The sequence below is a fragment of the Lissotriton helveticus genome, chromosome 5_1 (genome assembly GCF_964261635.1).
Source record: "Lissotriton helveticus chromosome 5_1, aLisHel1.1, whole genome shotgun sequence".
Lineage (NCBI taxonomy): Eukaryota > Metazoa > Chordata > Amphibia > Caudata > Salamandridae > Lissotriton > Lissotriton helveticus.
Genome location: NC_136065.1, coordinates 1,577,616,031 through 1,577,626,955, shown reverse-complemented (window position 1 = coordinate 1,577,626,955; position 10,925 = coordinate 1,577,616,031). Strand labels below are relative to the sequence as shown.

The following is a 10,925-nucleotide window of genomic DNA, read 5'->3' as shown; positions in this document are numbered from 1 at the left end:
GCTCTTCTCCTAGGCAAAGAGGCCTCTTGAATTCCATGGATGATCTAAAAGTCTGGGGCCCTCTTTTTATACAGTAAAGATCTTTGTCCTCTCCTGGCCCAGGGCTCTGAGCCCCGTCCTAACCAATTTCGTTACAGGAGGCCGAAAAAAGGGCAGAGATACACATCTCCGGCTTCGGGTTGCAGCACGGAGAAGAAGAAACTGACGTCTGCGTGCCGGAGGGGACATATATGGCTCCACTGACATCACATCCGGAGACTACATCACAGCGGAGGCGTACAACGCCATCCCCTGGCGCGCAGAGGTACTGCTGAAATATTTCCCGATCCACACTAGCGCCTGGGGGGGAATTCAAAGTTAAGGAATGTGCAGCTAGATGTCTCTATCAGATATTAAATTCACACAAAATCTGGAAACTTTCAACTGTAGTAGATTGGCTGTCAACTGATACTGCAGGTGGATTTCTTATCATAGATACAGAAATGGTTGCCATCTAATCTATGGTTTTACAAAACCGGCCTGCTTTAGATGTTTGTCTATCAAAAGAAGGCGGAGTCTGTCTTATGTTAACGGTTCACCAGTGCTGTACTTGTATGCCTGACAAAGGTAAAGATTTGCGGACATATATTAGCAACATTACTAACTTAGGGAAACAACTAACAGAGCTAAAGGCTGATGGTGATTGGGAAACCATTGGGAAGAGATTCTCATCTGTGGGAAATTGGTTTGCGGCACTGGGAGGAAGTCTAGTGGGAAAAATACCGACACCACTAATGACTATTCCTATTGGCTTACTAATCATAATATTGATATATTGTTACTGTAAGCATAAAGAAGTTGAAGGAGAAACTAAAGGGAATAAAAGAAATAGAGCAGAAATTGAATAAGAAAATAGGCAATGTGGTTGCGATGACTATATGAAAAATTTTAAACAGGCTAGGTTGAAACAAATGTAGACATCAGAATGTGATCAATTGACAATGAGATAAGATTGTGTGATGGCTTGAATTGCCATCAAAGGTGGGATTGATTGAGCTAGATATTATCTGATGTGTTAACCTGCTAAGACGACAAAACGTGCAAATACATAAGGCATCATTAAACCAAGCAAAGTGTTCTACATGAAGTTACGAAAATGCAAACAAATAAAAGAAATAACATGAGAACTACACCTGAGCGTATTTATGAGTTATGAGAAAATAAAACATCGTTAACAGAGTTGTGTGATAATATTTTTATATGCATCGTAACTTAAATTATATGTACGCATTATGGAGTTTTTGTAACATCTAAAAAATAACATGTTTTGAGAGTGACACGCTAATTTGTTTTGAAAAATGATAACGTACAAACAGTGTTTGTGAATTTTCTTTTTAGTAGTACCCAATATTAAGATGTAGAACCTATTAGAAGCTGTAGCTGTTATAACGGAGAGAATCGAAATGCATACAGGAAAATGTGTGAACTATAATGGAAATAACAGGTAGTGATTCAGACAAAATTTGAGAACTTTCTGTGGAGTTGCATTTCTGTCGCTGCTAACAAAGGACTCACTTCTCACTAAGAAACATTCAATAGAAATGTAACAATACTGTTGCAAACCCAGGTAAAAGCGCCTGGGAATGGACGAACTGTAAGCACATTAAAACTCCACCTACTTCTGTGGAAATTAAGAAATGGGAACACAAATGAACTTAATGAAATTTGGAAAAAGAATTACTTAATGCATCCGGATTTGTGTGTTTCGCTGATCACCCCACAACAGACCACCTTGAGTGACCAATGAGAACCCCATTAACTGATGGAATGAATACGTTAAAGGTTGTAAACCTGGAACACTTGAGGTATAATTGTCTCATCAGAGGAGGAGTGGGGCTGCTGTCTATCTTTTTCCTTTCCGCCTGGTATGCTGTCTGACAGACTTTTAATTCCTATTATCTTTCCTAAGTTCCTTTCCATCCACACTGGTTGAATAGATTTTTGTGATCTGAACTATATCCAACGGTGACCTCGAATCCTGTATTTTCCGGCTGGTTAAGTGTGCAGGGAAATAACCTTTTGGCTGAGAGGTTATCTGGTTCAGACTGTGGCATTGGTGCTGCAGATCAGACTTGACCAGATCTAACAGAAGACTAATCTGAACTGATCAGCTTTCTTTATTTGACTAATAACTGAACCTCAAATGTGTCCTGTTTCTCTCCACAGGGGATTTTCCAGCTGAAATGTTTTTTTCCTTGACTTGCACATGCAATACGAGGCTTTAGAGAAATGTTTTTCATGAGTTATCTTGATCGGTTTTGTTTCCTTCTTTTGGATAGATTTCTTGTCTCAATGTGTGTGCATCTGTGGCTGAGAAAGTATTTAGTTAAGGTCTGAGGTAATTATGGTCTGAGGTAACAATTATTTATTCGAGGTCCTCATAAATAATTGTTCACGTTTCTAGTATTTCAGTCCTTGTCTGCTCAACAAAAAAATCTACCGGGGGAGCATGGTATTTTAGAAATCAGAGAAATGATTAAGACTAGGGTGAGACTTAGGGTGAAGATATTGAAATGGACCGAGTGAAATCAAGTTTTTTATAGGGTAAATTCAATTTGGTGAGCTTCCTGCTGCATCAGGACCAACATCAATGTTGATTTATCATAATTGATCTGTAGACCTGGGCTGCGGAGAAACTCTGCTGTCATTTACAGAACCCAAAGTGCTTTGTGGCTATAAGAAGTCTTCATCTAAATAAGAATTTAAAAGGTCACGTAGCAGCTCAAAAAAGTTATCACTGCTATCACGCACTGAAAGAATTGCCTGGGAGCGACCTTCTGGCCAGACGGACACCTTGATTTGAAAGTGTTGATTCACCACGCAGAAGGGAAAAATTGCCTGCTGTTGTTTTTTCTATTAACATGACATAACAAATGCATCTTGCGGATCTATGAAAAACACCATATTCCGATGTCAGGAGTAGAAGTCAATCTGTTGGGAGTACCAGGATCTCGTTTTTTTCTGTTTTGACTGTTCGCTGTTTTGAGAAGCAGGATTGGATCCGAGTTGTCTTTTAAGCCTGGACCAGATCTAGAAGGCAAATGGAATAGATGACTGTTTGTATGCTGCTATGGAACATTCTTTATTGCACTTTTTGAAAGGAGTGCTAGAACCTTCTCCACTTGGGTGGAATGTTGGATGTAGATCGCTGGAAATCAACTCTGTAACAGTTCTGTACAATATCAAGCACCCATTTGGCTCCTGTCATACTCTGTCAAGTCAATGTCCCATTAAATTCGATATCCAGGCTCCAAAGTCTCAAACCCGCTAAGCATCCTACCCCATGTTTGATTAGTTCCTTGATCTCTCAACAGACTTAGCCTACCCTCAAGATCAACAGAAAGGGTTATTCTTGACTATTTTCTACATGTAAGGCACACACAGTCATGCCTTTCTCTTTATATCAGTATATTTTAGTTCAGTCTTTTTATGATCTCACTTCAACTGTCATAGGATCAAAACAAAATTAAAAATCAAATATTTTGGCTTTGGCAATGCTTGTTCATCATCATCCTCCACACATTAAAGGCATCTCTTTTGCTACAGGCAATGTACTAAGCAAACACGTACGTTTAGCAGCTGTCTTTTTTAAAACAAAACCAGCTTTATTTCAATATCAAAATAAAACCTACACAAAACATTGTGAAATTGTGTCCTTAGGGCAGGAGAGGTTAGCGGTTAGTGTTTTCTCCTCAACATTGAGGCCACCACTCCTTCAAATCCAACTGGTCAAAAAGGGATATTAGAGGCGTTCCCTGCCAGACAAATGACCCTGACAAGGCGGGCATAGCTGGGGCAGTCCGTCACATCCAAGTGTGACTATCTGCCCTAGCCAGTTTGACTTTTCTTCAGCATCAGGCTGCTCTGAACGCACCCTATTTCTATATGGGTTGTTGAGACTTCTAGGAAAAGATAGCTAGGTGCTCTTTGCAGTGTACCTTCCTTGTATCTTGGCAAAGAAGCTACTTCTAGAGATTTTTGGGGCCAACCATTTCTCACCCACTGCCATTTGTTGGTGTACACCCTCCTTCTCAGTGCTGAAGAGTAGCTGGCCTGATAATTCTTTGCACATTCAAGACAGTGCACCATAGCCCTAGGGCTCAATTATTTATCTGAAGTTTAGCGCCTGATGATACCCATATCATAGCGCTCAATAAAGTTCTGGAGTTCCTGCACGCACTGCTTGCTTAGTTCACGCAAGGTCTTTCTCAAAGCAGACACCACCGTCTGCTCAATCGAAGGCTCTCGCTCCAATAACATCGCTGCCACCAAGAAAAACGTCCGGCAGTTCTGCTCGTATTCCTGTGAGAAAAAGAAAGATAATTATAGGTTTAGATAATCATTGAGCAACCAATTAGATATATAAATATTTATCATGCAGCCTATTGCAGATCTACATTATCACTATATAACTATCCTAGTGCTGCAATATTACCAGGGTGTCAGTGCAATATTACCAAGTAGACAGTCACTGAGCAACAAAATATATCAACAGCCAATTGCAAATCTTAGTAATTGTTACCGTCTACATAATCCCCATGCAGCCAATCAATCCATCTAATAACCACAAGCCAGCTAATTATACATCTAAATCATTACCACACAGCCAGTTACATTTCTTTAAAATTGTCAGAAAACCAATTGCATAGCTAAACAGCAAAGGCAGTGAATGAAAGCGATGCACAAGCTTTAGGGAGCCAATCACGTGTTTACTTGATCTTCAAGCTGTCACGCAGATCTCGGAAATCATACCCAACAATAACTCAGCTGCTGATCATGCATCCACAAAATCTAATCACAATATAGTCAGTTACACATTTCTGTGTCAGGATACGGAGGTAAGATGTATGTAATTCACTGCCTTCATTTATTGCTAATCAATACCTTACAATAGAACAACAGACTGACTACATATCCAATGAGTCTTTAAAACAACAGTATCTCAGTAATCAACATTACAGGAAAGTAGGATCTGCTTCTTATGGTTACTCCCACTTTTTGCTTGATGTGATGCTATTGTTGACTAGTCTGACTGGGATCCTTCTAATCAGGGCCCTGGTCAATCTCCTTTCTCCCTAAACTGTTATGTTATGTACTTAGGTACACTCCAAAATGGATACTGGTGTACCCTTGTCAGTCCCTAGATTATGGTACCCATGTACCCAGAGCATAGGTACCCCAGAGGTCTTCTATGGGCTGCAGCACGTATTATGCCACCCATGAGAGACCATTCAAAATGAAACTACAGGCCTGCCATTGCAGCCTGTGTAAAGTGGTACATGCACCACTTACGACAGATATAGGTTTACTATATGTAAGAGTCACTGCACTTAAAACATATAGGTCACCCCTACAGCGGCCTTTACAATCCTAGGGCAGGGTGCTTGGTTCTAAGTGAGAGGGTGCCCCTGCATGAGCAGGGTTCCCCTGCAGTCTACGTAGTCCATTCTCCCAGATTGTCAGTGAAGCAGCCATATACTAATATCGAGAGGCATTACGTGACCGCGTGATGACCATCTCAAAACGGCTGCAACAAACCCTATCATGTTTGGTGTCAAACATGTTGGAATCATACCTCCACACCGTTACCGATGTGATAGGTAGGATTCCACCCACTGGGAGAGCACTCCGTTAGGCTCTCAGTATTCCCGGTACCAGCCTTCTAGTCCCGGACAGCACAAAATGGTTGCTACAGCCCAAGCTGCTGAACGGAATTACACCAAATTTGGCAAAAAAGTAGCCCTTGGTTCAGGTAGAACCCTTTTTGTTAAATGGTGTAAATTCGTTCAGTAGTTGCTGAGAAAATCAAAAGTAAAAAAGTTTCGGTATCTATGGCCACGCAGGTTCTGCGCACCCTCCAGATCACAAGCTTCATGCTACTTGGCTGTCAACACTCCAAAGCAGGAAGTGTTGGCAGCAATCTTGTGCCTCGGTAGAAGCAGGCACAAGAAATCAGTGAAACAAGTGCGCAAAACAAGAAAAGGGGGCAGGGTAGAAACACCCTGACCCCCCTAGGCCTGCTTGGCCCCCCAAAAGCAATTTTTTTAAAAATCAGTAAAATCCGTGCTGGGTGGGCGGATCCAGTCGCTGAAAAGAAAAAAAAACGAAGAGCGGACTCCGGCGCTTCGTTAATATTTAGTCCCCAGGTGGGCCAAATCCCGGGGGTAATCTTTTATTGTAATGGGGGGCCTAAAGGCCCCCCCCAGCTGCCGGGGACCGCCACCCCGGGGCTTTTGAATTCATTGGGTGGGGAGGCTCAAAGGCCCCCCCCAAGACCCAGGGACCGCCACTCCCGGGGCTTTCAGAAAATATTTGCGGGGGGCTCACGCCCCCCCCGCAGCCCTGGGGACCGCCACCCACCGGGGCTTTAATTTTTAACGTGGGGGCGGCATCCAAGCCCCCCGCCCTCCGACTCCCCCCCAAGCCCTGGGGACCGCCACCCCGGGGCTTTAATTTTTAACATGGGGGGGCATCCAACTTGTCCACCAGGTACCTCCAGTAAGCGCCACGGAGCTGCATTCCAGGGTGTTGTAGAAAGGGGTGTGGCCTCTGAACACCTCTCTGTAACACAGCTCTCTGGAGGTACCTGGTGGGCTAGTTGACCCCCAGGGACCCTCAGGATTGACGAGGAATTAATTCCCCAAATTAAAACGCGCCACAGGGCGTGTTTGCAGACATGTCATCTCAGGCCCACCCCCTTCCTTCACCATTGTGCAAAGTTGGCGAGTTGTAAGTTGGGGAGTTAATTCCCCTTCAATACTGAGGTGGTCTAGGCTGTGCCCCTTTTTACACCTCTCTGCAACGCAGCTCTGTGGCGCTTACTGGAGGTACCTAGTGGGCTAGTTGGACCTTAGGGACTCTCAGGATTCATGGGGACTTAATCTCCCAACTTAAAACGGCCAAAGGGCGTGTTTACACAGTGGTGTAGGGAGGGGACGGGGCCTTAGGTGACGTGTGTAAACACGCCCTGTGGCACATTTTAAGCTGGGGAATTAAGTCCTCTTTAATCCTGAGAGTCCCTGGGTCCAACTAGTCCACCATGTACCTCCAGTAAGCATCACATAGCTGCGTTGCAGAGAGGTGGTCCGAGGTCATGCCGCATTTTACACCTCTCTGCAGTGGAACTCTGTGGTACTTACTGGACATACCTGGTGGGTTAATTGGCCCCCAGGGACCATCAGGATTCAAGGGGACTTTATCCTCCAACTTAAAACTCCCACTGGTCGTGTTTGCACACATGTCATCTCAGGCACCCCTCCCTTCACCAGTGTGCAAACGCACCCCGTGGCGCGTTTTAAGAGGTAGTTTTGATCCCCCTGCCATATTATATACTAGGTGCTTACAGAGGAGGTTATGCTAATCACAGGAGTACCCCAACGCATAGTGTTCCCTAGTGTTTGTAGGTGTTTTCCCTGTATTCCAATTGTCTTTTAACATAACACTCGCTCTAGGTCTGGTTAGTCAGACTCCGTTACCAGCAGTACCTGTCTGAAAAAGTTGAGGGTACAGGATGATTTTGCAACAAGGCTTCTTTCTGTTCCTCTGTTTGTTCTTTCTGCACGTTTTTCTTCTTCCTGCACTTTTCTTCGTCTTTAAGGACTTCTGTTGCTTCTTTCTGCATTTCTTTTTTTTCTTTCTGTGCGTTTTTTCTTGTTTCTTCACATGTCCTACCTCTGTAGGCATAGTTAGAAACTAGCATTGTTAAATATTAGATTGCGAAGTGAACATTACCGGCGCCATCTTGTCCCACTTAGGCCCTTTTGCGAGCACGTAAATGGCAGCCATTTTAGACACTGTGACCACTTTCGTAACATTGCTGATCGCCTGCGCGTCTCCCCGACCCCGCGATCATCCCCCCCGCGCTGGCAGCCCCCAAGCACATGCTAGAGTCATAAACCATCCTCAGCGCGACCCTGCCCCGGGACCACTTCCCGTGCCGAGCCCACATACCCTTTCATCCCTGTCACATGAACAGGCCCTTCGATAATCTCCTCCCCTGCACCTGGCTGTTCGATCCGATCCCAGGCCATAACCAACCCCTGCGGATACAGTGTATTGCCCCATACAGTAGGATTCCACCTCTCATCAAAGGAGCCAGAATTAATCAATGCCACAACCCCATGAGATCCGACCGATTGCGCGTATTTCAGCTCCTGCCGGAATGCCCAGCAATGCGATAGCAATCACCTACTGTAACCGGGGTGGGGGTACAGTACTGTTGGTATGTGTGGGAACGGGCCTGAAGCGGGGATTCCAAAGTTGGTTTACAATGCATCAAAGTAATGTCAGGAATGTGTTACACTGCAATAAAACGTTACAAAACTGTATAAAAGGCCAGGCCACAGAGATGCAGTTAGAGCACCTCGAGACGACACTCTGCTTGTCCGATTTGACGTTTTTTCCTTCGAAGAATAAATCTGTTTCCTGCGTTCCAGATTCCAGCGCCCGCCTCTTTATTTGATGATTACGATTGAATTAAAGGCGACTAACGCCAAAGCAGTGCTTGAGGATATCTGGGGAAAATCTGCTTTGATTCAACAGCATTTAAAAAGCCTTTGAAATTCACTTAAAAAAACCATAGGTTTCAGTCATGTTAAAGTTAGAAATTATCATTTAAAAAAACCTTAGAAATTCACTGAAAAAAAACATACGTTTCAGGGGCGTTCTAGTTAGCTGAACATTTTACTCGTACAAAACCATTGAAATTCCCCCATTATAGTTAGTTCAGCTCACTATAACTCGTGCGCCCGCAATGCACTGCTTATGACGTCACATATTACATCACTCATGACATGTTCAGTGACATCACTGATGACCATCTTTGTGATAGAGTGGCAGACCTCCTCTCACCCTAATATAACCTTTGATACACACATACAAAAATAGAAACTTACATTTTCAAATCAATGGACATACCAATACCAGTTACAACAACCTATTCAGTAATTCTAAGATCTACATACACATCCACTCATTCACCAACAGTCCTATAAAGTCATCATACATGTACTCACTCATCATATGTACTCATACACCTATACATCCTGTTACACACCGCCACTTATCCATAGAGTTACTCACACACATAGTCACTCATGCTAATAAAGAATCCAACATCCATTTACTTGCATATACAGTTATACACACACAAACCACACTTACTTCTACAGAAACTTACACATACTTACTCTTTTGAACAATCACTTACAGAAACACATACTTATTAATACAGGAACTCCTCCAATTTCTCACTCTCACATGTACTCACTTATATACACCAATACTCACATATACTAGTTTAAAATATATGTAGTTACTTTTAAATACACTATTGAGACAGTCATTCACTCACTAACGCACCCCTACACACACTCATTCACCCATACACTCCTGCACACATACTGTCTTCAACACAGAGTGACTCACTCATTCTTGCATGTATGCACTAAGTAATACCCCCACTGAACCATACAGACACTCAGACACTCATACTGATACTCGAAAAACAAGTAATAACCCATATAGACACTTGTGTAGCTACTCACCAACCCATGTAGTCACTTGTACACAAAGTGAAACTGATACAGATATTTACATATGTAAACATTACTCACTAACCCATGTATTCACTAACTTACGTTAATCAGTCCGTTATACAATCCATTTTACATAAAAAATCATCCACTTAGATACTAATATACCCATGTATTCTTCCATCGACCTTGAGATATACATATATAAAACATATTTAATTTTCAGAAAAATACACATTTCACTGGATGATGTCATGAGTGATGTCATCTGAGATGTCATGAGTGATGTCACTAACCATGGCATGAGTGATGTAATATGCGACGCCATCAGCAGGGCATTGCGGGCGTGCGAGTTATAGCTAGCTGAACTAACTATAATGGGGGAATTTCAATGGTTTTGTACGAGTGAAATGTCCAGCTAACTATAACGCCCCTGAAACCTATGGTTTTTTCAGTGAAAATATTATATATTACTCTGAGGTAAAATGGTGAACCTAACCGGGGAGGAGGGCGGGTCGCATGTGAATCTATAAAACATATCAATACTGTAGAACCACAGTGTACAGATAAGTAACATGTTTTCTCCAGCATTGTATCTTTTATAGTTTCACATGCTTGAATCAGATTAAAGAGCAGTATTATTAATTTATAAAGGCGAACAATCCCACTATGACAGCTCCAGAGAAAAACATATATAATCAGAATTCACTTAATGCAAGTAATGATAACAATCAAATAGATCTACAGGAATAAACAAATAAGTAAATAAAGAAATTATGATGGCTACAAGCTGCCTACCTTAGGCAAAGAGATGGCGAAGTGCCGCTTGTCCCACTGCTATATCTGCCTTTCTCCAACCATCCAGGAAGTAATGCTTTCTGAACGTGCGCCCACGTAGCTAACCTGCATATGTCAGGAAGAGAAGCACCCACAAACAGGGCTGAATGAGTTGCTGTCTTTCTCGTCGATTGGGCCTGAACCCTTGCAGGCAATGGATGTCCAGCATTTTCATGGTAGAAGACAATAGTTAAAGTGACCCAGTAAGCAATACTGGCCCTAATTAGGGCGAGTCCCTTTCTGGGTGCAGAGTAAGAAATCAGCAGTTGAGAAGACTTATGAAAGGATCTTGTTCTTTGTAGATAACATTTCAAACGGCATTTGAAGTCCAGAAAATGGAGCGATTTTTCCGTCACCGAAGATGGATTTGGAAACCATATAGGCAAACTTATAGGCTTGTTGGGGTGATAAGATGATGGCACTTTTGGTATGATTGAAGGATTAGTACGTAGAATAACTCTGTCTGCCAGAAATTTAAGATATGGTACGTTTACAGTGAATACTTGAATTTCGCTG

The 10,925-nt window shown here is 42.8% G+C and overlaps 1 protein-coding gene across 2 annotated transcripts in view; it reads right to left on the bottom strand.

Moving 5' to 3' along the window:
- Positions 1 to 1,219: 1,219 nt before the first annotated feature.
- The window catches only part of USP49 (ubiquitin specific peptidase 49), a 758,970-nt gene continuing 749,264 nt past the window's right edge, over positions 1,220 to 10,925 (bottom strand). For both annotated transcript variants that reach the window (XM_078644724.1, XM_078644726.1), the window contains one exon: positions 1,220 to 4,341. In XM_078644724.1, the coding sequence (XP_078500850.1) occupies positions 4,159 to 4,341 (183 nt within the window). In that variant the 3' untranslated portion in view covers positions 1,220 to 4,158. The remainder of the gene's footprint in view (positions 4,342 to 10,925) is intronic.